Source organism: Pan paniscus, chromosome 17, assembly GCF_029289425.2.
Source record: "Pan paniscus chromosome 17, NHGRI_mPanPan1-v2.0_pri, whole genome shotgun sequence".
NCBI lineage: Eukaryota > Metazoa > Chordata > Mammalia > Primates > Hominidae > Pan > Pan paniscus.
The window spans coordinates 66,132,878-66,160,101 of NC_073266.2; the positions used below are offsets into that span (position 1 = coordinate 66,132,878).

Sequence of the window (27,224 nt, forward strand, 5' to 3'; positions counted from 1 at the left end):
CTGTCTCATACTGGTGACATTTTACATTGGCATGTCCCTGGTGAGAATGTTAAGCTCTTTGAAATCTGAGGGGCGCCTCCTTGCTCTCTCAGCCACGTAGACACTGTGTTTCCTTAGGCCACTGCTCTCCTACGTGTTGGGTAGACACATTTCCAATTTGGATGATGGTCCTTTCAGGCTTTGGTCTGGCCTACGGAGAAGGGTATCTCAGCTCAGCTGAACTGAGATCTGCCCTCACCACTAAGGTGTTAGGCCCGTTCTTTATCCAGCTATAGGAAAAGTAGAAAGAGCTTTTGTAGAAGCAAAGAGGACCTGATCATGTTAATCTGTGTTAATTTCAAGGGTCCAGCCCAGCGATTCCAGGCTCCCAAAAGAAAAATGTGTTTTCCCCCACCTTGATCTACTGCTCTGTGAGGTAGATGTACTGACTGCATGTTTAGACACTGAGAATCAATTTAGAAGCCTTCTGATCTCTATATATTCTGTGCGTGCACAACAGGAATAATGATTTTTAACACTGGGTTTGGCAAGGGCGTTGCCAGACTTTCTCATAGGCGATCTGATGGGAAAGCTGTCTCCCCGAGGGTCCTTCCTGTAGGGAGAGTTATATGAGTCTGAGAAAACATCTGGCCAGCCTCATCTGTAAACATGGCACAATATTATTGAATGACAGCCTGGGGACCAGCCTGTGGGGAGTGGAAATGCAGTCTCAGGACAGCTATAAACTAATGGTCTTTCTTTGCTTACTCACACATTGAAGCAGGGTTCTGAGATGGCATTGAGACAAGGGCCCCCATCACCCACCCTCACTGGCTTCTTGGACCAAGACTGCATATACTGATATGTTCAACTCACTGTCTTGTATGCTCTAAAACACTTTTGTTTTGAAGCAAGAAAATGGAAGACAAGCTTAGGGATGGCAGTCTCCTGGAGGCAGCCTGAGGGATGAGAAATAAAAGACATTGGCACAAATCTCAGGAAGCAAGAATTTTAGTCCAGGCTCTGGGATTTAGGGTGTGTCATATCATAGCTCTGTGGGTGTGTTTCCTCACCTATAATATGAAGAATTGGCTTGCTCGTTTCATTGATGCTAGGAGGCATGTTCATTTCACATCTTAATGTTTCTTAAATCAGGGTGCATCTTACTATCGCTGGCATAGCAAGCACCCTTGCTGTTGCCAGATGACAGGCAGGACATAGTCGTCATGGCCTGAGCCTGTGTGAACATGGGCCTACTGTTCATAGTGTCACATCCTCCATTAAAAGAGGTTTGTTGTTGATTAGCCATGTATTGAGTATGAATGTCATTAAAGGTGTCTACAAAAGGGTCTCATCATGATTTATTAGCAGAAGGGCCAGAAGACAGAGCAGTGGGGCACCAATTTAATATTAGAGAAGCAAATATTGTTGGAGGAAAGACTGCAATCTCATAAAACAGTAAGAATTGTCAGTCTCATGCATGATAAACAATGCCACCAAAGGTGGAAGAAATTGCCAGAAGTTGACTCAGAAGAGATGAAACAGTCTCAGAGCCAGGTGAGGCCTGCGTGAGCAATTTGTCTACATGTAAGACTATCATGAAGGCATTATGGCATAGCTTAATTGACAGCATATTTTCTCTGTGGTTCATAAAATAATGGTGAGCCTTACAGTTGATGACTTTGCTTTCTAAGGTCTCTTCTAGTTCTAATGTCTAATAGTTGTGTTTTCATTTTTCTGTCAAGTGGAGCAAGCAGATCAAAAATAACATTTTTGGTGTTTCTCTCCTATGTTGGTGCTGCTTCTCTGGGCCCCTGTAGCACTTGACCCTTGATGTCATAACTGTGTGATCGCTTCTCTGCCCTTCGTATTGTGTCCGTAACATTCAATACCAAGCTTGAGTTAGTGTTTTTTAAATGGACATATGGGTGGATGGATGGGTGGATGAATGGGTGGATGGGTGGGTGAACGAATGGATGAATGGGTGGATGGGTGGGTGAACGAATGGATGAATGGGTGGATGAATAGATGGATGGATGGATGGATGGATGGATGGATAAGAATGGGTGGACGGATGGGTGGATGGCTAGACAGGTAGGTGGGTGAATGGACAGATGAGTGGATGGATGGATGGATGAATGGGTAGATGAATGGATGGGTGGATGAATGAATGGGTAGATGAATAGATGGGTGGATGGATGGATAGATGGATGTATGGATGGATAAGAATGGGTGGATGGATGGATGGATGGATGGCTAGATGGGTGGGTGGGTGAATGGATGGATGAATGGATGGCTAGATAAGTGGATGGATGGATGGATGGTTGGATGGATAGATGGGTGGGTGGATAGGTGGGTGGATGGACAGATGGATGAATGGGTGGGTGGGTAGATTGATGGATGGATGAATGGATGGATGGATGCAGGGCAGGTGGGTGGACCGATGGGTGGGTGGATGGACGGGTAGATGGATGGTTGGATGGATACGTGAATGGGTGGATTGGGATGGACGGCTAGATAGGTGGGTAGATGGATGGATGGATGGATGGATGGATGGATGGATGGATATGTGAATGAGTGGATTGATGGATGGATGGCTAGATGGGTGGATGAATGGATGGATAGGTGAGTGAATGGATGGCTAGATGGGTGGGTGGGTGGGTGGATGGATGGATGGGTGGATGGATGGATAGATGGATGAATGTGTGGATGGATGGATGGATAAATGGGGGGGTGGATGGCTGGCTGGGTAGATAGATGGATGAATGGGTGGGTGGGTGGATGGATGGAAGGATGGATGGATGGATGGATGGATGGATGGATGGATGGATGAATGGTGGGTAGGTGGGTGGATTACTGGGTGGATGGGTGGATGAATAGATACAGATGGGTGGCTGGCTTGCTGGCTGGCTGGAGCTGCACCATGAGATGCATCCTCATCTTTGGTGAGGCAACAGATACCCTTCCAGGAAGCTTCAAACAAGTTCTCCAGATTCAGTGGGAGCCTAGACTCAGTGAAATTTTTTTTTTTTTTTTTTTTTTGAGATGGAGTCTCACTGTTGCCCAGGCTGGAGAGCAGAGGCACAATCTTGGCTCACTGCAACCTCCGCCTCCCAGATTCAAGCAATTCTCCTGCCTCAGCCTCTCGAGTAGCTGGGACTACAGGCACATGCCGCCATGCCTGGCTAATTTTTGTATTTTAGTAGAGATGGGGTTTCACCATGTTGCCCATGAGCTGAACTCCTGAGCTCAGGCAATCTGCCCACCTCGGCCTCCCAAAGTGCTGGGATTACAGGTGTGAACCACCACACCCCGCTGACTCAGTGATTTTTTTTTTTTAAGGGTTTTTTTTTTTTTTTGAGACGAGTCTCGCTCTGTTCCCCAGGGCTGGAGTGCAGTGGTGTGATCTTGGCTCACTGCAAGCTCCGCCTTCTGGATTCAGGCCATTCTCCTGCCTCAGCCTCCCAATTAACTGGGACTACAGGCGCCTGCCACCATGCCTGCCTAATTTTTTGTATATTTTTAGTAGAGACTGGGTTTCACAGTGTTAGCCAGGATGGTCTCGATCTCCTGACCTTGTGATCTGCCCACCTCAGCCTCCCAAAGTGCTGGGATTACAGGCGTGAGCCACTGCGCCCGGCCTTTTAAGGCTTGTCATTGATGTTCTTTTATTCATTTGGTCCTAGATGATTCTAACAACTATGGTTTTTTTGGAGAGGCCTCCAAGCTACTAAGCCAGAGATTCCAACCCAAGTCAATAATCATGGGGCCAATCCATGTACATTACTTTTTTAACAGCTTTATTCAGATTCGATTTATATATTTTATAATTTACACATTTAAAATATACAATTAAATGGTTTTCAGTCTAATTATAGATATGTGTGACCTTTACCACCTTCATCACCTCTAAAAGAAACCCTTTAGCTATCACCCCCTTGTCTCCCTGCCTCCTTCCTGCCTCAGTTGTAAGCAAACACCATTCTACTTTTTGTCTCTCTAGATGTGTCTATTCTGGACATTTCATATTAATGAAATCTTATAATATGTGATCTTCTGTGACTGGCTTCTTTCATTTAGCTTTGTATTTTCAAGGTTCATCCATGTGGTAGCGTGGATCAGTACTTTATTCCTTCTAATGGCTGAGTAATATTCCATTGCATGCATAGTTCATATTTTGTTATCCAGTCATCAGTTGATGGATGTTTGTATAGATTTTACCTTTTGGCTATTATTAATAATGGTACTAAAAACATTTGTGTGCAAGTTTTTATGTAGACATGTGTTTTCATTTTTCTCAGGTATATACCTGGAGTGGAATTGTTGGGTCATAAGGTTTATGTTTAATGGTTCAAGAAATTGCAAACCATTCCATATGGTTTTCCACAGCAGCTGCACCATCTGACATTCCCATGAGCAGTGTTTGAGGGCTCCAGTTGCTCCACGTCCTCTCCAACACTTGACTCGATACTTTGTAAGGTCTTTTTACTTCTAAGCTTCTAGGATTCTGGGTGAAATCCAGTGACAGTTGAGGCTATGGGAGGCTCCTTTCTGGCCTTATATCCCCTCCTTCTCCATGTCTCAGTGGAGTTTGCAGATGGCTGTGGGGGATTTCTCAGTTAATTATCTGCCAGTTAATCACTCAGCCTGCTCCCTGCGGTTGTATCTGGCTACAGACTTCTCCTGCTGTGTGTGTGAAGAGGTTATCTGCTGCTACCATGCTCTAGTGGGTGAAATTAACCACAGAAATAATGGGAAGTAGAGACCAAGGACTCTGATGGACTAATTAGAACAGCCATCAGGAGCTGCCCCCTGTGGGCTCTCTGCTGCAAGGCATCTGGCTGCACCTGGGAGTCCTTCCTCACTGCAGCTGTCCCAGACTAGCCTGTGGGAGGAGCTCTTAGGTCACAGAGGCCCACCATGGGCCTCTCGGAGGGAGCCCACAGTCCTCCCTTCCGGCTTCTGTTGATTGCCCACTTCATACCAGGTCCTGGAAATACAATGATGGGAAAAACGAAAAGGTCCCTGTTCTCAAGCACGCACACTAGAGTGGGTTCCTGATGGAATTAACTGGAACTTAGATTTTTCTGGCTGCCTGTTTTCCCAATTACTTAATCATGTTCCAGAGAGAAGTAACTGGGGAAACCAACCCTAGGAAACCATACCTGAACCTTCTATGTGGCCTTGGCCAAGAGCTCTTGTCTCTGGCTTGGCAATCTGTTGTGGGAGGCCTCTGTAATCGGGCTTTATGTTCTACAAGGTAGTGGATATGGCTTGCAAATATGTGTGGCCTGCAGAGCTTGGCTTTCTCATACCCTCTAACCAGAAGAAGCCTTTGCAGCTCAAAAGGACTGCACCTGTCTCATCCGTCCCTTTCCCCCTTCCTCAGAGCTCCTACCCTATCTCAGCTCAACCTGGGGGCAACGTTCAGTGACTCATTGGTTCATGCCACAAGGAGTGGGAATCTGAGATATTGCTAGTCCAGGGCAAATGCTCAGGATTGGAGTCAGATGCCTGGGTCATCATCCTGCCCTGTCACTGGGCCACTGGCATACTGTTCCAGGGTCCCCATATGGGAGGGTAACGGGGTGGTGATGCATGCTCTGCCTAACTGCAGCCGCAGGGTTATTAAGAGCTGACTGGCAGGAAGGACAATGCTGAGCTGTGCAGACTCCAGGGGCATGAGGCCCAGTGCCACCCTCCAGACCTCCCTAAATGACTTCGGACTCCCTGGAGAGTACATAACTGCTGGCACCCTGGACAGGACACAAAGGCTTGATCTGGAGCAGTTTCCAATGCCCACTCCAGGAGGGACGACAGGGTCTAGCAGCTTCTGGGGGATGTTGGGCAAGGGCTGGCACATTGAGGGAGTGGAGCTCTGGGACCCTCACTCTCTTTGGTCAGAGTATCCATGTCTTGGAGCCATTCTGTCCAGGTTTCAGTTCTGAGCCAGCCTCTTCCTAGCCAGGTGACCTTGAGCAACCCTTCGTGTCCTCAGTTTCCTAATTTGTACAAGGGGGACAAAAATAGTGCCTACATTATAGGATGATCTTGAGGATTAAATTAATATATGACAAGCATTTAGCACAGGGGCCGGCACATACTAAATTCTCAATAAACACAAGTATTTATTTTCTTTTATATATTTGGGGGGAGTCGTTTATAATTTCATTTGAAAAACAAGTATGGTATTAGAGGAAAATAGTTTGGAAACCAACAATCTGTGGGGAATACAATATTGATGATTTGCTTTCCTGCTTTATGAAAGGTCAAAGGGCAGCTGCCTTTGAGCAGGAGTTTCCCTCCCTCGGGTCCTCCAAGCAAAGGCAGAGGCAGCTGTGCTGTGTTGTCTCTGGGCCTGGAGGCCACTCCAGGAATCAGGGGCCCTGGGCTTTTGCTGCCGATTTCTTTGCCTCCCTGTGGTTCGCAGAGAATTCAGGGAGAGCTGTAAGAGCGCTGGGCACCGGATCAAGTCTGAGATTCCTGTGGTTGCTGTCCAGCATGCTTCAGGCATTGTGTGGGATACATGAGGGCTCCCTGGCAGAAGAGGAGCCTGCCCTCTGACACCCTAGCTGTGTCTGCTGGGTCCACTTGTAATGTGCCACCCATCTCTGCCCATCAGCAGCCAGCCGCTGTCCGTCTGCTAATACCAAGGTGGGCAGAGCATTTGTTACCTGCTGCTGACCATTTTTCTACTTTCTGGGAATCCATCATGAAACTGTCAGAAAGAGGAACTGAATGTCTATGGTGAGGTCAGCTCAGGCTCCCAGGGTCCAAGGAAAGGAGCAGACAGGTCTTCAGCCTCCAGGAGCTCATAGTTTAGCTGGGGAAGGAGGCAGCCACTCAGCTCACATTAAGGCTGAGCTGGAGGGTGGTGGGGGCATTACAGGAGCAGTGGGACATCCCTGGGCTGTCCTTTCCTCCCTTGAGACACTGAGCAGGGGCACCCTGTCCCTAGGAGGAGCTTGGGTATGCACAGCCCAGTTTCTGCTGAGTGACACCATCTTCCTATAATAGCTGTGGCTATCTTCAGCCAGGTTATGGTTGAGTACTGCTGGTCTGGAGCCTTTTTTTCTTTCTCCTTGCAATGACCTTGCATATTTCTGTTTTGGACCTGGACTATCGTGTATTATTTCACAGTGTAACTCCCAAGGGCAATCCTTCGTCCTGATTTATTTCCAAGTTCTCAGGGGGAGCCCTCATTTTTGTAGGCATAGACCACTTCCAGTTAGTTGCTCTTTCGCAGGGGACTTTCAAACTCGGATGCCTTACAGGGGCCAGGCAGGTAACATGTGTGAGTGAGGGAGCCAGGTGAGAGTGAGGCTGTGAGCAGCGGGGAGGCATTAGAGAGTGTAGGGGTCTGCAGAGAACTGGGGTTGATTGCCTGGTCTGAAGGGGACAGCACTTCTTAGCTCTAGCTGATGGTTACAGCGCAAGAAGGTGGGCCAGTGTTGCTTGATCATCCAGTTTTTTCAAGAAAAGTCAGAAATTGTGGCTTTTTATGTGAAATATTTTGATTTATAAATGTTAGCTCAAATATTTTTAAAATATCTAACTGGCTAACCAGAACACACCATGGTCCAGACGTGGCCCCAGCACAGGCGGTAGCAATCTCTGCTTTGTGGCTGTGCTCCTTGCAGGACAAGGCGGTCATCGAAAGTGGTGGGGGAGTGGGGGCAGGCAGAAGCCCAAGGGCCCAGTGAGTGGCTGCTATGAGCATTCTGAGGGGTCTCTGTGACCTGGGCCGGTCAAGGTGGCATCTAAGAGGTGGGCTTGAGCTGTTCTTGAGGATGAGTAGAGAGAAAGGGTTGCTGTTCTCGAACGTGAGCCAGTTCTGCCTTGCAGCCATACCACAAGACCACCTGGACAGGCCTGCAAGGCCACAGCCTGCTGAGATCTAGCCTGTGCACAGCCTGTTCTGGGCTGTGGACACTCCCACCAGGCTCTGGAAACAGCTGGGTACTCTCTCTGCTCCAGCTGGGCTATAGTTCAGGGAGCTGTTGCCAAGAGGGAGAAAGCTGACTGGGGACCCTGGAAACCCCAAGACAGATGCCAGAGAGAACGTTGCCTGAGAAGGAAGGCCTGGAGCGCTGCTGCCACCACGCTTGGATGCCCTTTCTAGCCTTAACCCCAGGTGCTTGTGGACACATTGCTGGGTTCAGAGCAGGGCACTATTGGTCTCCCTTCCTAGCATGCTCCAAGTTACTTTTCACTCTTGGCCAATAAACCCAGAAGCTTTTGACAGCTGGTGGTGGGGCTCACCCATCTACCTTCAGAGTCCACAGAAGAGAGAATGGATCTCTGTGAGTTCCTGCAGGTTGGCAAAACAGGTCAACCCAGGGATTGGAATACAGGAGAGAGCCAGACTGAGGCCTAAGGAGGACTCAGGGTGTTCAGAGTTGGGAGGCATTAGGGAGTGGTGAGATCTGCAGAGATCTGGGGTTCAGAGATAGCAGTGGTCATTGATATCCAGAGTAGTCAAGGAGGGCTTCTGGGAGGAGGTGTGCCCAGAGGTGGGCCTTGAGGGAAAAGGGGAGATTGGAGAGGCAGAGGTAGGAGAGAATGCAGAAGACAGAGTGAGGTATAGCAGTTGTGAAGTCGAGTGACAATTGCAACTGATAATTGAGTGCTTGATGTATGCCTAGCGGTGTTGAGCACTTTTCTCATTCATTCTTTCACATGATTCTCACAGCACCTCATGAGGTGGCACTTTCACCATCAGCCTACTTTAAACATGAGGAAGCAGGCCCCGAGTCCGCCCAACAGCACGCAGAGAAAAGGTGATTTAGCCAGCACTGGAACCCAGACTCGGGACCCATAAGCATGATGTCACCCTATTTTACGAGTGGGGGCAGTGAGGAAGCCACCTGACTCCAGCCAGGGATATGGCTGTCCTGCTGTCCGGTGGCCCTGCACAGTTTTGGTTTGTTTCAGCTATGACTTCCCTGTCCCTGGTGCCTCTAGGGTGTATACAGCAGATGCTCAGTATGTCTTAGTTGGGAAGAGTTGTCTCGAGGAGGCTCTTGAATGTCATGGGAAGAGGTTTGGAGTCTTGGTTCTGGGACTGGGTGACCTTGAGGGTGTGAGGGGCTGGAGCAAGTCAACTCCCAGCATCCATTGGCTTTAACATTCTAGGAGCTGGGAGTGGGGCTGGAGGAAAGCCCGGGCCCATTGGCAGTGGGCGGAAGAGCTGAGGAGGCCCACTCTGAGGGAAGGACGGTGCTGGAGAGGGCATGGGAGGGCTCGGGGAGCCACAGGCCCGTCTACCCATTCTGGGCCTGCAATGGAAGCAGGTGTAGGATGGAGCAGGGCCCTCAAGGATTACGCAGTCTTATCAATACCAGGCAAAAACCTATAAAAAAATTCAAGAGCAGGGCAAGAGTTGGGTAGCAGTGCAGAGGCGGAGGAGAAGGTGTCACCAGGCAGCCTGGGTTTGGTGCCAAGGGAGCAGGTGGGTGGTCCGTGCTGGAGCCCAGTGGAGGCTTCTGTGGGCTTTGGGGGCAGACCTGGAAACAGGGGCACCCAGGGATAAAGCAGGACCTGCACCTCACAGAGCCCACCTGGATGCCCTCCTGCCTATTGGGCTGGGCCTACCTGCCCAGGTGGGTTGCTGTTTCAGTGTTCTTCCTCCGAGAGGAAGTGCTCATCAGGAGCCAGGAATCTAATGAGGCAGCCCCCGGGGACTGAGGCCTTTACCTCCCACACTCCTGCGGGCTGCTCTCTCTTCCTCCCTCCCCAGGGCCTCCGATCTCAGCCCCCATTCTGGGTGCCAGCCCTGCAGGCCTGCTGAGCAGGAAAGAATCCATGGCATCTCCCTTGCCTTCCGGCCAGCCATGCCCTGCCCGCCCCATGAAAACTGGTCCAGCTCCTCAGTGACTCATGGAGGCTACTCTTGGGGACAGAGGAGTAAGTGCCAAGCCCCAGCTCTGTTTCCATGAAGTTCTGATGAGACCACAGGGCTTGGTCCAGGGCTTTGCACAGGGTGGGGGCTCAGGAGGGTATGAGGACAATGGGATGATTTTGGTGTCATCTGTTATTTAGGAATATCTGTCATGTCACTAACTGCCTGATGTTGATGATTGTAACCCAGAACTGCGCTTGGGGTCCACAGAGCTTAGGAGTCACTAAGGGAAGGAAGGTGACTCTCAGCAGGGGTCCCTGGAGAAGGCAGGCTGTTGAGGGATGTAAGGGCTTGGATCCTGCATTGCAGCCTGGCTCTACCCATAGATACCTGAGTGGCTCCCAGTACGTCATTCCCCCTTCAGCCCCCAAGGTCCCAGTGTCCTCACCTGCATGGCAGCAGCTGAAGAGCTGTTGAGGGCAGGCAGCATAGATATCAGGAACTACCTCCAACTTGTTCAGACCTGGCAGATGTGCCTGAGCTCCATGCTGGGTGTTGCAGGACTGTAAGCAGGTGCTGTCATGTCATGCGCCTGGCCCTGAGAGTCCAGTGTGCAGGTGGTGGCCCCAATGTCCACTGATCATAATAACCTGTGGAGGTCATGCCTGGTTCTGAGCTCTGCCCTGGGCCCTGCATGGGCCATAAGAGGAGCCGCCCCTTCACCAGATAGCTGACCAGCTGGCCAGAAGTTTGGCCTGGGGAGTCCACCCATTTCTAGCCCTCTGGCCAGAGCAAGAGTATCTGAATAATGGATAAAGGAGACGTGCAAGATTTTCTAGATCTTGTCTATTTCAAGTGTAGTTGTCTGACTGGCAGCAGCAGCCTCACCTGGGAACGTGTTAGGAATGCTGAGTCTCAGGCCCCAACTCCCATCCTTGAACCAGAATCTGCATTGTAACAAGGTGCCCTGTGACTGTCGTACTCATTAAAGTTTGGGAAGCAGTGCTCCCGGCCAATACGTTTTTCATGGGTAGGTGAAACAAAAGTCCCACAAATTGATAGTTACAATGTGTGCTACGTGCTGATATTTTCAATTTAGTTATACATTTTTTAATGCTGAGATCGTGACCCAGGAAATTTGTTTTGCAGCTCATGAAATTGCTGAGACCTGCAGTTTGAACAACACCATGCTAGCTAACAGCCTGTTGGATGTTTGAGTGACAAAAGGGTTAATTTGGTGGGGTGACAGGGGATCAGATGTTTAGAGGACGTCAGATGTCCTTGACTCCTGTGACAGAAAATGTTGCCAATTTCCAAGGTCACCTGCCTTCGACTTCATGCATTTCTGAACTTTCCCATTTCCCAGGGGTTGGGGACCTGGGGCTCCTGCACATGGAGGCCTCTGCTTCCTCCTGCTTTTCTTTGGCAAACACCAACATGGTTGAATTATCAGGCCAGAGTTTGAGGGCTGCAGACTGTCGGGGAAGTACATTCTCGCTGGAGTCTTGAAGGGGAGTGTGGGCTGGACTGGGGCTGGAGGGGCACGGTTGGCAGTGAGCAGGCTCCCATGGCTTCCTCGGGGAGAGCCTGGGCAGCCTGGCCTCTCTCCTCCCCACTCCAGCAGGCAGCATGGCCTCTGGACTGGCCCTGCCCTGGGGGCCACCTGACAGCCTACAAGGGAGAATTCTAGCCCCAATTGTGCATTCTGGGTGAAGGTGTTGCTCCCACTCTGTGGGGATGGGAAGGAGAGAGGGGATGGAGGGGACCAGGGCCCGAAAGACAGCAGCCAGCTCTGCCTATAATGGTCACCAGGAGCTGCTTGCTGGAGAGCAACCTGGGAGCACAGTGCTTTGCAGCACCAGGTGACATGGGAAGCGGCCACAGGAAGGTGGGGTGAAGACGCCAGTGGCTGTGATGGGTGGATTTAGCAGCAGGAGAGCAGGGACAACACTCTGGGCCCCATTGCCCACCACAGCTCCGATGCCACCTCCACCGCAGACTTGCTGTTCTGCTGGGACAAGTGGACAGACCTGTGAGCCCTAAGGCTGCTGATCTTACGGTCACCAAGCAAGCCCCCTGCAGCCCCACCTGGGCGCCCTGCAGCGGGCCTGGGATCCACAGGAGGCTGGACCCCTTGCTGCAGCCACAAGCCAAAAGATGAGCCAGGAAGCAGAAATTGGGGTCTTCCTGGGTTTCCTCAGTGGGGTGTCAGAAGAGTGTGCTGCTGGAGTGAGTTGGGTGCTGGGGGTGGAGAGGAAAGAGCCTGAAGAAGTGTGGGGTGCAGTGCTGCCTCTGTGCGGGCCTCGAATGGTGGATTCCCTGAGAAGTGCTGGTAGGCCCTGGAGCAGATGCATCTCATCTGGTTTGCAGGTCACTGAACTCATCCCTGAGGATTGGAGGAGGAGGTAATGCCCCTAATGCCTGGCTGTTCTTAAAAGGATTGGCTAAATTGATAGCTCCTAATGCCATTTGTCACTGGGTGGGCAGGAAAGGATACTGAGAAGGCTGGGATGGCTCCGCTGATTGTCTCTAGCCTGTGGGTGCTCTCCAATGTCAGCCTTACCTTTTCCTCCAGACCTCCTGCCTCTGAAGGTCAGACTCAAAGTCAGACTTGGCCAGGGGTTAGAGGGAGAGACTGGCAACCGACCATCTCAGGCTGCCCCACGGTGTTCACAGAAACCCCTTCCAGAACACTAGTTTCCTAAGGAAGCTACAGAGTGCTGGGCTGAGAGCAGCAAGGGATGGGGAGGAAGGGGAGGAAGGCGAAGGGGAGTTTGTTTGGGTCTAGGGTGGGGAGGGGACGCTAGTGTGGAGAGAGGCACCTTTTTGTCAAAGAACATGGGTGATTTTCATTTTTGTCCTTAAAAGTAGCCAGGCTAACTGGGCCGTCGTGACAAGCACGGACTGTGATTGGCTGCAGCAGGAGGTGGGGAGTCCCTGGGCTGGCGGCCGAGTCTGGATGAGGTTGTTTAACAGAGATGCAGACCCAGGAAGAGAGCCTGCATGCATCCCTTTCCCCAGACAGACACAGATGTGGCCAAGCTTGGCAGCCCTGTGTCCTCTCTGGGAAGCACAGGCGAAGGAGCTCTGGGGCAGGTCCTGCTGCAGCCCGGGCCCTCTGTGTCCTCCAGAAAGCCGTGCCCACACCGGCCCTCCCCGCCAGCTGTAGGCTCAGGGCTGCCCGCCCCTGTGGTGCCCTTTACAGCAAAGTGCAACCTCAGCATTTTTCCTACTCCTGCTGCTTGCCTTTTAGTTCCTCCTCATCCATCACCTGGCAGGGAATCGGAGCAGAGCCAGGAGAGGAGGGGAGAGGCGTGTCTTTTGTGTTCTTCTACCTTCCCTCTTTTCCTTTTCCTTCTGCCTCTGGTTCCATCCTTTCTTGACTTTCACTGATCATTAAAACATAAATTCCTGGCTGGCTCTCTCAGCTTAGCCAGCAGCCCAGCTGTTTGGGGACTTCCCATCAGGATCCTACTGGGAATGAGACACTGAGCCAGGCTGAAACCCCCAAAGCTCAGGCAGGAAGGCAGCAAAACAAGCCTGGAGGAGACCCTCCCTTGCCCTGTGTCTCCACCAGCCAGAGAAAGCTCTACCCTTTTCCTCCACACTCTTCTTGCCTTAAAAATGTGTTGGAACTTTTCTAGGTGGATACCCCAAAGAATAAACAGGGACTCAGAGGGATCGTTGTACACTCATATTCAAAGCAGCATTATTCACAACAGCAAAAGGTGCAAACAACCCAAATGCCCATCAGTGGATGAATGGATAAATAAAATATGGTCTAGATATGCAGTGTACTATTGTGATATGATGTCTTATTCAGCCATAAAGAGGCATGAAATTCTGATACATGTTACAATGTAGATAAACCTTGAAAGCATTATGCTAAGTGAAATAAATCGGTCATAAAAGGACAAATATTGCATGATTCCTCTTATAGGAGGTACCTGGAATAGGCAAATTCATAGAGAGAAGGGTGAGGAAGAGTTCATTGTTTAGTGGGCACAGCGTTTCTGTTTGGGTTGATTAAAAAGTTCTGGAAATAGATAGTGATGATGGCTCAAAACACTATGAATGTACTTAAAGCCACTGAATTATGTACTCAAAAATGGTTAAGATTATAAGGTTTTGATTTGTTTGTTTTGTTTGGTTTGGTTGGTTGGTTGGTTTTTTTGTTGTTGTTGTTTTGTTTTGTTTTGTTTTTGCTTTCAGACAGAAACTCACTGTCACCCAGACTGGAGTGCAGCAACACGATCATAGCTCACTGTAACCTCAAACTCCTGGGCTCAAGCAATCCTCCCGCCTCAGCCTCCTGAGTAGCTGGGCATGTGCGACCATGCTCAGCTAATTTTTAAAAAATTTTTTGGAAAGACGAGGTCTTGCTATGTTGCCTAGGCTGGTATCAAATTCCTGGCTTCAAGTGATCCTCCTGCCTCAGCCTCCCAAAGGGCTGGGATTACAGGCATGAGCCACTGCACCCAGCTGAATGCTGTTTTATGTTGTGTATATTTGACCATAATAAAAAACTGGGGGCCTAAGTGCCGGGCTGTACTTCCAGGCTGAGAGCTGTGGAGGTGGACAGGCAGAGGAGGGCCATGCTCTCTCCCTCTCTCTGCTCCTTCTTCTCTTGTGACTGAGGTGAAGCTTGGGGCTTTTCTGCTTTGCATGTTCCCCGCTTTTCTGAAGCTGGGGCCTCCCCACTCCCTCTCTGGGCCCCAGTGCGGAACAGGGAAGTGATGTATTCTCCTGTTCCCCCTGGAAAACGAGAGTTCCTGAAGGAGCTGAAATCCCTGGGAGAGAGTGAAAAGGATGGGAGGACCGACAAGTGAGGGGGGCTAGGGATCTGGCGGCCACTGTGGGCCACGGGGCTCACCCCACTCAGAGTTGCTGAGGGACCACGTGGAGCATGCCTGGAATTGTCTGAGACACTGAAAAGGGGAGTATTTGTCCCATTGAGGGCAGCCGCATGGGGCGCTAGCTCCTCATACTCCGGGTTGCTGGTGCCAGGGGCCGGGGGCTTCCTGCAGGCATCTCCTGACTGCAGAGGAAGCCTGGACAGGAGACCCCGGGGCAGCTGAGGTGAGGCACCGCTGGTCTACCCCATGTGAATCTGGCTGGGCAGCAAACACTAGAGTAGAAGGAATGGCCGAGAGGACGTGAGGACACAAGAGGCACCCACAGAGCGAGTCCTCTTCCTTCCTCGGGGCACCAAAAGGCTGTAGGTTTGGGATGGGTCTCAATCTTGTCCCCTTTCTCAGCAACTATTATGGGTTTGGGGTGATGACCATGCCCAGGCTCCCTCATGGGACCCTGACACAGCCCTGAGACACTCAGGCATGTTTGGGAGAGCCCCGCAGAGCCGGCCAGAGGCTGCTGCTGCAGGCAGAGCCTGGCACTCAATCCTCCTGGAAACGGCTCCGTGTAGAGTTCCTGCAAAACCCGGTTCTCCGACTGCACCTGTTAGGTGTGCCAGGGAGCCCTTGATAAGATCTGACGTCTTCCAGGAATAATGGGCGTGGCCTTGTGTATTGACTTCTCCTGCAGGCGGCTCCTTTTCAGCCCTCTCTGGACATCGGCGGTTTTATTCCCATCCAGCGGAGGCCAGCTGCCCGGGGCCAGGCACGGAGCCTGCATGGGGCCAGCTCTCCAGAACCTGTGCCCAGCTGGGGAATAAGCACATGCTCAGCACTTGAAGAATTCACTGCTCACTGGCGAGTCAGTATGGAATTGGGGAACTTGGTGGCCTGAGGGACTGAGCAGGCCACCAGGAGGGGGGATGGAGAGAAGGCAGTTGGGGTATAGGCATAGTCGTGCAGACCTGGAACTCTCCTGTGTGAACTTGGGCAAGTTACTTAAACTCTCTGAACCTCCGTTTTCTCTTCTAAGTAGCATAATTATGCCGATTCCATAGGGTTGCTGCGAAGGTGAAGTGAGTGGAGGCAGATCAAGTGCTGACGTGTCTGGGACATGACAAAGGCACAGCAGACACTCATCATTCCTACTATTAGCAGAAATTGCAGTATTCATACCCATAGCCAACCCTGGGTGAATCTTTTGCTTAGTAGCCTGCCATGAAACCAAGGCAATGCTCTGGCCTTCTGTGCATATAAGGACCTCTAGATTTGGCAGGTGGAGGGAAGGAGAAAATGCTTCCAGGTGACAGGTTCAGTGTGAGCAAAAGCACAGAGGCGGGAAAGAGCATCCTGTGTTCATTTTCTATTGCTTCCTAAAAGTTTACTACAAACAGCAGCATAAAACAATACCATTCATTATCTCACAGTTCTGTAAGTCAGAAGTCTGGCACAGCGTCTCATGAGACTGAAGTCAAGTTGTTAGCCAAGTTGAATTCTTGGCTGGAGGCTCTGGGGGAAAAGTCTGCTTCCAAGCTCATTGGTTCTCGGATGAATTTACTTCATTGCAGATGTAGGATGAGGTGCCCACTTTCTTGCCAGTTGTTGACCAGGGATTGCTCTCAACTACTAGAGGCTGCCCACATGCCTTACCATGTGTCTCTTTTCCTTCAAGCCAGCAACAGTGCATTGAGTCTTTCTCATGCTTTGGATCTCTGGCTTCTTCTGCTGTGCTGAGCTCTAGTCCCAGATTTAATGGGCTCAAGTGCTTGGGCCAGGCCCTCCTGAATAGTCTCTCTATCTTAAAGTCGACTAATTTGGGATTTAATTTTGTCTGCAAAATCCCTTCCCAAGGGTATCTAGACTCCTGGAGAGTAACTGGGAGAGGGTGTATACCCAAGACTGTCTTAGAATTCTGTCTACCACACCTAGCATGTGCCCAGGATGAGGAGCAGAGTAGCCAGGGGCTGGAGCAGGGGATGACTTAGGTGTGGGCAGCTGTGGAGCAGGAGGAGTAAGGTGGGTGCTGGTGTTGTGGGGAGGTATAAGGTCCTGTAGGCTTTGAGTGGCAGGTGCAGGAAGAGGCAATGGACAGTACCTCCCATGCCCCTGCCTGTGGCCCTTGCCACCAGATGTGCATAGCCCAATCCCAGCTGACTCCCTGAGGACCTGCTGCCACCCCTGCCTCCACATCTGGTTCCCTCATTCTGAAAAGGGCACTGCCTTGGCCTGAAACCTCCAGTCCTCTGATTCCTCCCTCTAGGATGGGTGAACAGACCCACAGCTCCAAGGTTGCTGAGCTCAGGGGCCCAGAGCGAGGCCCTGCAGCACCTCAGAGCTCCCTGCAGCAGGCCTGGGGTCCGAGGGAGGCTGGGCCCCTTGCAGCGGCCAAAAGCCTAAAAATGAGCTGGGAAAGCAGCGGAAGATGTGTGCGCAGCGGGGCAGTTCTCCTTTCCCCGGGCAGTTCTTCCTCTCCGTTCCCTCACCCTCGGAGAAGGCAGTGAGGGTGTGGGAGAGTCAACATTCATGCTCTCAGCAGCATTTCTGGAACCCAGCACACTATTCCTTGCCCTACTTTGGACTCGCTGCAGTGAAAACACTCAACAAACCCTAGATTATTGGCAAATAACTGTGTTCCAAAGAAGTTCTCAGGGTTAAGGTTCTGAGGTTCAAAGTTTTGAAATTCAAATGCTCCATTAAACCTGCTAGGACCTCGCCTTTATTACTGGCAGCAGCATTCACGCTGCTCTATATGGCTTCAGAGCCCTGTGTGTGCAGGATTCATGTCTTCTCTGCGCTTTCTTGTGGTAGTGGTTTGGTAGAAGTCTTTTCTACTAGTTGTGATACTAAAAGCATGTGCAGACTCTGTTTTCTCTGGCAGATCAGGATCTTTCATGGAAATCACAGGTCTCCAGATAATAAAAGAGGCACAAGGCAAGCTTTAAAGCCCCTTCCCATCGAGCCTGGAGCCCATCAGAGGAAGGGGAGGGTCCCTGGCCTGGAGGTGAGAAAGGTTCTAGCTTTCCTCACTCCCGGGTGGGTCAGGTGGGAGCTTTGGGGGATAAGCAAGGGAGGGGGGAGCAGAGAGGGCGGTGGCGGTGAGTTTCCAGCAGACCTGGGCCCCTGCAGGGCTGGGTTGAGCACGTCAGCTCCAGAGATTGCAGTTCTGTTGGTGGACTTTAGCTAGTGTTCCAGCCATAGCTGGTCATCTATGCCGCACTGCCCCAGAGAGAGGGCGCGAGGGCTAATGGGTTAGTCATGCCCCTGTAAAGGTGACCAGGCAGTGTCTGTGGCTAGGCCATATCAGCATAGACAATGCAGCAAGGCTTTCTCGTTCTGCCAGTGAAATCCAGTCACGTTCCTGCAGACTCATCATAGGTGTGTTCCAGTAGCTGCACCAGAGCAAGGCTGCAAAATCCTGCTTATAAGTTACGGCCCATAGGCTTCAACTAATTTAGGGGACAGTCTGGTGACCGAAAAGAAAAAGTCTCCTCTTAAGTAGTCATTTTCTTGGAGGACCTGAGCCCCTCAGAGTTTTGCGTCTCGGGCCCCATTGTGCACCCTCAATCTTGGTTCTGTGGTTTATTTCATCCTGCTTTGTGGTAGATTCTGTTAAATCTGAGTCAGGAAGTGAGGCTTGGCCTGTAGGCTGAGCTCATCTTCTGCCTTTCCCAGGGATTAAGGCCTAGGTAGACACTAACTCTGACACTGCACAGTGCCTGTGCTGGCCAATCAGACAAGTGGCCTGCATTCCCTGGGCCTCAGTCTCCTGCCCTACACAGTGGGAATTACAGCACATAGTTTATGCTGAGGGCAAGCCAGCCCCTCACTGACTTCTCAGGGTTGTTGGAAGAACAGAACGCCATGATGGATAAGAAGATGCTTCCAGGAACAGAGGGTGTTTCCCAGGTGTGGGCATCGTCGTCTCCTCCAGCAGCGTCTCACGGAGTTCTCTGTCCTCTTTCCCACCAGTCCCGGCCCAGGCCCCTGAGCTGGAGGGATGGAAAACTCCTCTGCAGCATCAGCCTCCTCGGAGGCAGGGAGCAGCCGCTCCCAGGAGATCGAGGAGCTGGAGCGCTTCATCGACAGCTACGTGCTGGAGTACCAGGTGCAGGGGCTGCTGGCTGACAAGACGGAGGGTGATGGCGAGAGCGAGAGGACCCAGTCCCACATCTCCCAGGTGAGCGCTGGCCCGGGGTTGGGGGAGCTTGGGAAATTCAGAGGGGGTGATGCAGGGGCTCCTAATTCTGGGCAGCATCCAGTTGCCTGACACTAGACTGCCAAGGCATGAATGGTCCCACCCAGCAGAGCACCCAGAATCTGGCAGGTGGGCTTTGGGATCCAGGCAGGAAGTGCCCTGGCTGTGCACCCAGTCCCTCTAACCCACCTCCACTCCTCCCTATCCAATGAGGCTTTGAGGCCCAGCCAGGCCCACAAGTCTTTGAACATACGTCTCTTGAGTACTGACTATGTGCTGAACGCTGTTCCCTGTCCTCAATAAGCTTATGTTCTAGGAGAGATCTGGAGGTTTCGCTTCTCCATAATGCATACCATCAAAGAACTATAACTTGTGAATATTTTCTGTGATTTCAAATACAAGTAGTTGTTGGTAGCCAAAGGAATGATTGTTAGTAGCCAAAGTCTCGTGGGATTCTCACCCAGGGCTGTGTATGTCAGACATACTTAGACATATGAGGCAGTCCAACCAGCGTCGTGGTTGGTCCTGCCCCCTCCTGCCTCAGTCTGTGGCATCCCTGACCTTGGAGGGAAGATGGACTCATCTGAAAGATTGTGAACTGAGATTTGAAAGTCTTGGCTTCTCCCTAATAAAGTATGAATGCATTAAGGATAGGGACCCTATCAAGCATATCTTTGCCTAACACCACAAATCCTCAGCAGATTTTTGTTCAAGAGCTGCTTCCAGATTGGCTTCTAGCTGCCAGTGTGACCTTGGGCAGAACCTTCAATGTCTGTGGGGCTGTGTTTTCTTATCTGGCAAATGGGAATTATGCTGTTGCCTCGGGAATGTTGGAAGGTCAAAGACAGTAAGAAGTACAAAAGCTGCAGAGAATCAGTGCTGCCTGCACAAGCATGTACAGGAGAGTCCCCTGTCTTATCTGGAGTCAGGGTTCTGGGGATCCACCTCTCGTGCGTGTTATCCCATCTCCAAGCCTGGGACTCCTGGGACAATCAGAAGGTGAGCTACCTGGGTGCACCCTGCTTTGGGAAAAGGCTGAGTCCAACCACCTGGCTCACTTTTTGGGTGGGACCCCTAGCTTTTTAGAAGCCAGAACAAACTTTTGGCTTTGCTGGAACTCAGACCAGGAGTCACTCTGGGAAATGCTGAAGCCACAGTAATCCCATGCCCTGTCCCCACTGGGAAGCAGGGGACAGAAAATAGCCCTGAGGGAGAAAAAAAAAATAGATGTGATGCTTTCTTTAGTGTCCTTGAGGTTCTAAAATCACAAGTAATGCAAGCTTATAATTTGTTTGTTATTCAATCCATGAGTGTTTAACAAGCTTCTATTCTGTGCCAGGCACTATTCTGGGACTCGTATCTAGGATTAAGCAAAAAAGCCCTGCCCTCATGAACTGTGTATTCTACAATGGATGATCATTGTGATGGAGAAAAGTAAAGTGGAAAATGGAATGGGGAGTGAGGAGGAGCAGGAGGGGCTTGCAGTTTTAAGTAGCGTAGTCAGGGAAGCTGGCATGGAGGGGAGGGAGGGGTGGGTAGTGGAGATATCCGGATAGGAACATCTGGGCAGAAGGACCAGCCTGTGCCAGGGCTGGGCTGGAAGAAGAGTCCGGGCCCAGCCAGGAGGCCAGGGTGCTGGAGCAGAGGATGAGGGAGGGAGAGCTGCGGAGATGAGTCAGAGGGATGATGAGGACTGTGTCGTCAGGAGGTACAAGTCCTGAGCCCTGGAGTGGCCCCACATGAGGAAGAAAGAATGTGAGGAGAAGTGAGCCTAGAGACCAGTGAGGCAGGAGGGAACCAGGCTGCGCGGAGGGCTGGAGCCCAGGAGGGGAGTCGAGGGAGTGGGATGGGGAGACTGCCTTGCGGGCCACTGCCAGGCCAGGTAAGAGGGGCTGAGAATGGCTGGCTGACCGGGAAGTTTCCACTGAGCGGTGAAGGCAGAAGCCTGCCTGTGGCCAGCTCAAGGAACAGAAGGAGATGGCCTGGAGACTAGGAGAATAGTACAACTGTTTTGATGAGTTTAGCTGTAAAGGGGAGAGACATGTGGTGGTATTTGGGGGAAATAAGGTCAAAATAGGAGCATTGACCTGTGTGTTCAATCCAGGGGCAAGTCAGGGGTTGCTGGAGCCCTGGCCTATCCCCAGCCCCCAGCGGTTCATCCACAGTGACAGGAGGGAGTGGCAGGTGTGGGGCCGAGCATCTAGAATGGCTCCTGCAGCACAGCTGTGGTTTCTCTCCAGCTACTTGCGGCCACGAAGGTGCAGAGGCAGAGTTACAAAGATGACTTTAACCAGGATGGAGGTTTCTCCAGGGAATACAGTGGAGGAGAGAGGGGTGAGGGAGGCACAGGAGTGATGGTGAGTCACCTGGATGCTGAGCCAGGCCAGGACGGGAGTGGGTACCTGAGGTGGTTGTAGAGGCTGACAGGTGGTAGGGTCGGTGGATTGGAGGCCACCCAAAGAATTGTAATCCTGGTAGCAAAGAGACTGAGCTAGAAAGATGGTGGGGGTGTGGCGTGTGTCCAGGAGTGGGGTGTTTGAAATCAGAGGTGGAGGAATGCAGTCATGGGTCAGGAGAGTGCTGGGTGTGAGCATGGGAGTGTGTGGGGGAGAGGGAGAGGCCAGGAGGACAGCGGGTCGTGAAACTCAGATCCGTCTTCTTGGATCTTGAAATCACCAAGAAAGGACAAAAGGATGTGGGAAAGGGTGGCTGTGATACAGGAGAAAAGTCCTTGAGGAATGTGGGAGCAAGGTGGTGGCTGGGTGGCCTGGCGGTCTACAGCTGATTGCATGGAGGGTCTTGTCTGGTGGTGCATTAACTTATTTGCATAATCCTTTTTTTAATATACAAACTATGCTTATTGCACAGCTAATAGTACCATGATCTGAAGTGGAAGGAGGAGGAGGATTAGGATAGATTGGAAAATTGTAAGGGAAATTAACCTCTTCAGATTGTCTAGGGCAAGAACTAAGTGAACCAACTTTTGCAGTCCCCTGCAAGCCCCTAGAGCTGACTTCCCCAGGAGCAGCGCCTGTGGATGGGCATATGGGCTGGCTGGGTACCCCCTGTTGTGGGCTGCCTGCCTTTTCAGCTGTGTGGCATCCAGGCCTGCAGCAGGGCATCCTCCAAAGGTTCCTCCAGCTGAAATTTGCTCTACCTGGAGGAGCCAAGGAAGCCTCAAAGCTTCACCCCAGAGGTATGCGTGGCTGATGGTAGAATTTCTGTGCCCGGAGCAGCCAGCGGGGACATAGTTTTGAAAGGAGGTGCCCTCCCAGCGCTTTCAGTCTGGGCCCTGTGCTTCTGGCACCAGCTCCAGGGATCAGTGGGGCCTGACTCACGCTTGGATGCCCCCATCTGTGTGGCGGGCAAGGCAAGGCTGTGGAGGGGCTTTCAGACTGACGTCTGCTGCGAAGTGTGGTGTGGAGAACACCTGTGTGGTGTGACATTTGGATGCATTCTCTAAACTTTCTTCATGCTCTGGAATTCCCTCGAAGAATGCAGACACCTGGCAGGATGCTGGGGCCTGCAGGCCTGCCTGCTGCTGCCGGAAAGGGAGGATGTTTCAATCCTGCCCCCACCGCACCCCTGCCTCCCTGATCCCCACAGTCACACACACACCTGGGGTACCGACTCTGGAAGAGGGACGGCTGTGGCCCACTCTCAGGAAGGCCAGGGTTAGCTGTGTCTACATAAGATACTTTTTAAAAAAATTCTCTATTAACACAGCTTTATGGGAAATATTTCTGCTAAAGCACTTTGGCTTGTTTTTTTTTTTTAATCTGATGACTAGTTTAAATGGAAGCCAAAAAGAAAAAAAAAACAGCAAACACTCAGGGAATGTTCCTGTCTGCCTGTGTGGTATTTTGATGTTTCTGGGGAGGAAATTTGTTAAGAAGCTTGGAAACCTTGAGAAGACCTGAGGGAGTGGAGAGGAATGTTGCTCTTCAGCTGGTGAGGTCATTTTTTAGGATCTGAGAAGTGACAGTTGACACTCAGAGAGAAAATATCTCATGATGTTTGTACACTTGTGTTCCTCTCGTCCTTCCCAGTAACAACTAGAAAGAAATGAAGGATGGATGGATGGATGGATGGATGGATGGATGGATGGATAGACAGACAGATAGATGATACATAGATAATAGATAGATAACATAGACAGATAGATCAGTTTTCCAGTCTCTTAGATGAATAACCAAGACAATGTGTGTTTTAAGTTTGCCAACATTTTCTGGATGCCATGTTTAACACCACACCCCTCCCCATGTTTGACATCACACCCCTCCCCATGCTTGACACCACACCCCTCCCCATGCTTGACACACACCCCTCCCCCATATTTTATATCACACCTCTCCTCATGTTTACATCATACCCCTCCCCCGTATTTTACATCGTACCCCTCCCCCATGTTTCAGGAGCACCTGCTGTCCAATAGATTGGAAGTCCCCACAGTCACTCTATCCTTGGGAGGAGGAGGGATTTAGCCCTATTCTAAAGGAGGGAAACTGAGGCACAGAGATGGAGCATGGCCAAACCCCACTGCTGGGTGGTGGCTGAGCTGGGCCCTGGAGCCCCATCCCCACCCCACCTACTTCTGGTTTCCTGCTCCGTACAGGCCATGACTGATTGGGTGTTGGGTGGTTAATATAGATTTCTTTCCTGTAGAAAGAAAATTAGGTCTCCAAATCTCATTGACCACTAATCTTTTGGGGAAGAGATTAGGATGTTGTAAGTGGGGAAAATTTTGGCACATGTGATGTTCGTGGCTGATCTAGTGGATCACCAGAAAGCTTGGAAGCCGTATGTAACTCTGAGCGAGCATGAACTCACTTAGGGAGCTGTGAGAAATATTGATGTACAGGCCCCACTGCTAGAGATGCAGGCAAAGGTGAGGGGCCTGGGCCTGAAGTATTCATAAGCCTGTGCATGACTCTGATTGCCACAGTGGGAGCAGGGCTGTCTCCTTTCTCCCCCTCCATGGCCTGCTGCCCCGATCCAGTCTCTTGGAAAGATAACATGTAGGAACCCTATGAAGATACATTTAATGACGGCATAGTTTCCAGTAAATTCTTGTTAAGGGGTCAAATTAAGAGCCAGTGAGAGTGAAGATCACTTCCTATAGCCCTATTTTGATGCTTTCCGGCACTTGGAAATCCTGGGTTTCATCTAAAATGCAGTGATCTTTACAAAGGGGTGCAGCAGTGGCAATGAATAGGATAGGGTGAGAGTGTTCAGATCAGCTCAATGGCTTTTCCTAACAAGTTTCTCCTCTTTCTCTTTACGTCTCTCCTTTCATTCTGCCTTCCCTGTTCACTGTTCCCTCGCCCTTTTTCTAAAATCCCATCTCTTCATTTCCTTCTGCCCTTAAATTCATTTTTCCTGATGTCTTTGCTCACAGGAGGAAGTACTCAATGGTGGACCACCCATGAAAGGCTTAACAGAAGAAGTGAGTTTATAGGAGGACTGCGGGGTGGTTCAGCATGGGGGATTTATTATATATTTTCCCCTTACTTAAAAAATGTATTCTAAATTATACAAGTACTTTATGCATACATTCCCGTAGTGCACAAGAATTCAGATATTAATAATTAAATTCTCCCGAGCTAAAATTATTTTAAATTATACAAGTCCTTTATGCATACATTATCATGGTACATAAGAATTCAAATATTAACAATAAAATCTTCTGTGCTACCACCTTATTCTGCTCCCTTACTCCTACCTCCCATCAGATGAGTGAGTTCATTTCCTTGCCTTTTTTAATGCCTTTCCTGACATATGTATGACTTGAAGAAATACAATATTGTCAAATCATATATCATAGCCAGTGGATATATTGTTCAGTAACTTGCATTTTTCACCTGCCCACATGCCCCAGAGATTCTTCTGGGCTTGCACATCTGCTGTGTTCTGTTTAGTGGCTGCCCAGTTGTCCATAGCATGGATTTATTTAACCATTTGCTTAATTGTAGGCACTCAGGTTACTTCTAAATTTTCCCCTGGAAATATGTGATACTTCAACACATACTGTTGAACATGCCTCCTTCTGTACAAATAATGGTGTTTCTTTAGTTAGATGCTGAGAAGTAAAATTAATTTTAATAGCTGTTGTTAAATTGCTCTCCAAAGATCTTCCATTATACATACTGCCACCAGTGTATTGGGACATCTTGTCATTTTAATTCACATTGTCTTATTTCTTTTTCTTTCTTTTTTCTTTTTTCTTTTTTTGAGATGGAGTCGCACTCTGTCACCAAGGCTGTAGTGTAGTGGCGCGATCTCAGCTCACTGCAACCTCCCCCCGCCGGGTTCAAGCAACTCTCCTGTCTCAGCCTCCCGAGTAGCTAGGACTACAGGCACATGTCACCACACCTGTCTAATTTTTGTATTTTTAGTAAAGACGGGGTTTCACCATATTGATCAGGTTGGTCTTGAACTCCTGACCCAGGTGATCCACCTGCCTCGGGCTCTTAAAGTGCTGGGATTACAGGCGTGATCCACCGCGCCTGGCCACATTGTCTTTATTTCTAATGAAATTGAATTACCAATCTTTTTTTTTTCTTTTTTCTTTTTTTTTGAGATAAGTCTCGCACTATCGCCCGGGCTAGATTGCCATGGCGTGCTCTCGGCTCACTGCAACCTCTGCCTCCCAGGTTCAAGCGATTCTCCTGCCTCAGCCTCCCAAATAGCTGGGATTACAGGCGTGTGCCACCATGCCTGGCTAATTTTTTGTATTTTTAGTAGAGACGGAGTTTCACTATGTTGGCCAGGCTGGTGTCGAATGCCTGACTTGTGATCCACTCGCCTTGGCCTCCCAAAGTGCTGGGATTACAGTCATGAGCCACCGCACCTGGCCGTTTTTTTTTTTTTTTTTTTTTTTTTGAGACAAAGTTTTGCTCTTGTTGCCGAGGCTGGAGTGCAATGGTGTGATCTTAACTCACTGCAACCTCTGCCTCCTGGGTTCAAGCGATTCTCCTGCCTCAGCCTCCCGAGTAGCTGTGATTACAGGTGCCCGCCACCATGCCTGGCTAATTTTTTGTATTTTTAGTAAAGACAGGGTTTCACCATTTTGGCCAGACTTGTCTTGAACTCCTGACCTCAGGTGATCCACCCTGCTCGGCCTCCCAAAGTGTTGGGATTACAGGCGTGAGCCACTGTGCCTGGCCACCAATTATTTTTTAATAGGATAAAATTTTATTTTCTCAAAGTAACAATTGGAAAAACAGAGGCAAGTGAAAAATGGAAAAAAAAAATCATTTTATGGCAACTAATATAATTTTTGTGCATCATTTTTTTAAACATCTTTTACAAAGTTGTACTTCTAGCATACATGTAAGTTTCATGATCTGTAGGTTTTAATGATCTCCTAGACATTGTTTGGTGGTGGTTTTTAGCATAAAGTGTAACTATTTAAATTTGCTCTTTTTCTGCTAGGTGGTAAAATATAATAGAATGAAAGCTAACATTTATTCATTCAGGTTCTCTTGTAGGCTCAGGGGGCAAAGTCAAGAACAGAACAACCATGATCTCTGTCTCAGTTTCTCACAGGGAAAGACAGACAATAGAGGGAGAAGGAAATGGGATGTTAGAAGGTGATGAATGCATGAGGGAGGCAGGAAGTGAGTGGGGAAGGCTCACTTAGGAGTAAGGATTTGGGCACGGTGGCTCATGCCTGTAATCCCAGCACTTTAGAAATCTGAGACAGGTGGATCACTTGAGCCCAGGAGTTCGAGGCCAGCCTGGGCAACATGGTGAAACTCAGTCTCTACTATAAATACAAAAATTAGCTGGGCATGATGGTGCATGCCTGTGGTCCCAGCTACTGGGGAGGCTGAGGTGGGAGGATCACCTGAGCCCGGGACCCAGAGGTTGCAGTGAGCTGAGATCACACCACTTCACTCCAGCCTGGGCAAGAGAGTGAGACCCTGTCTCAAAACAAACAAACAAACAAACAAAAAACAGAAAGAAAGAAAAAGAAAGAAGACAGGGTGAGGGGGAGGGTGGGGAGGAAGGAAGGGAGGGAGGGAGGGAGGGAGTGAGGATTTGAAGGAGGTGAGAGTGAGGCCACCTGGGAAAGGGTATCCAGGCAGAGGGAATGGCCAGGGCAAAGCTCTGGTGTGGGGCATACCACACAGTCAAATGGGATCCCTCTGAATGCTATGTAGAGAATAGGCTATGGTAGGGGGTCAGCAAGAGAGGAAGCAGAGACCAGGAAGCCGTCTCCTTGCTGCAGGGGAGAGGCAATGGAGACTGGGGCCATGTGGTCACTGGAGGTGATGAGATGCCTTCAGAGTCTAGGTATGCTTGGAAAGTGCTGACACTGTGATTGACCCTGAAGATTTTAGCCTGAGCAAAT

At 50.2% G+C, this 27,224-nt stretch overlaps 1 protein-coding gene across 7 annotated transcripts in view; it reads left to right on the forward strand.

Moving 5' to 3' along the window:
- The window catches only part of CTIF (cap binding complex dependent translation initiation factor), a 328,591-nt gene that overhangs the window by 61,750 nt on the left and 239,617 nt on the right, over positions 1-27,224 (forward strand). For 3 of the 7 annotated variants that reach the window (XM_008952543.6, XM_034943646.3, XM_008952544.5), the window contains 2 exons: positions 18,643-18,850; positions 24,267-24,314. In XM_008952543.6, coding sequence (XP_008950791.3) covers positions 18,671-18,850; positions 24,267-24,314 — 228 coding nt within the window. In that variant the 5' untranslated portion in view covers positions 18,643-18,670. Of the gene's footprint in view, positions 1-17,567; positions 17,675-18,642; positions 18,851-24,266; positions 24,315-27,224 lie in introns of those variants that run through there. The other 4 variants (XM_034943648.3, XM_003827202.5, XM_034943647.3 and 1 more) reach the window with 2 other exon arrangements.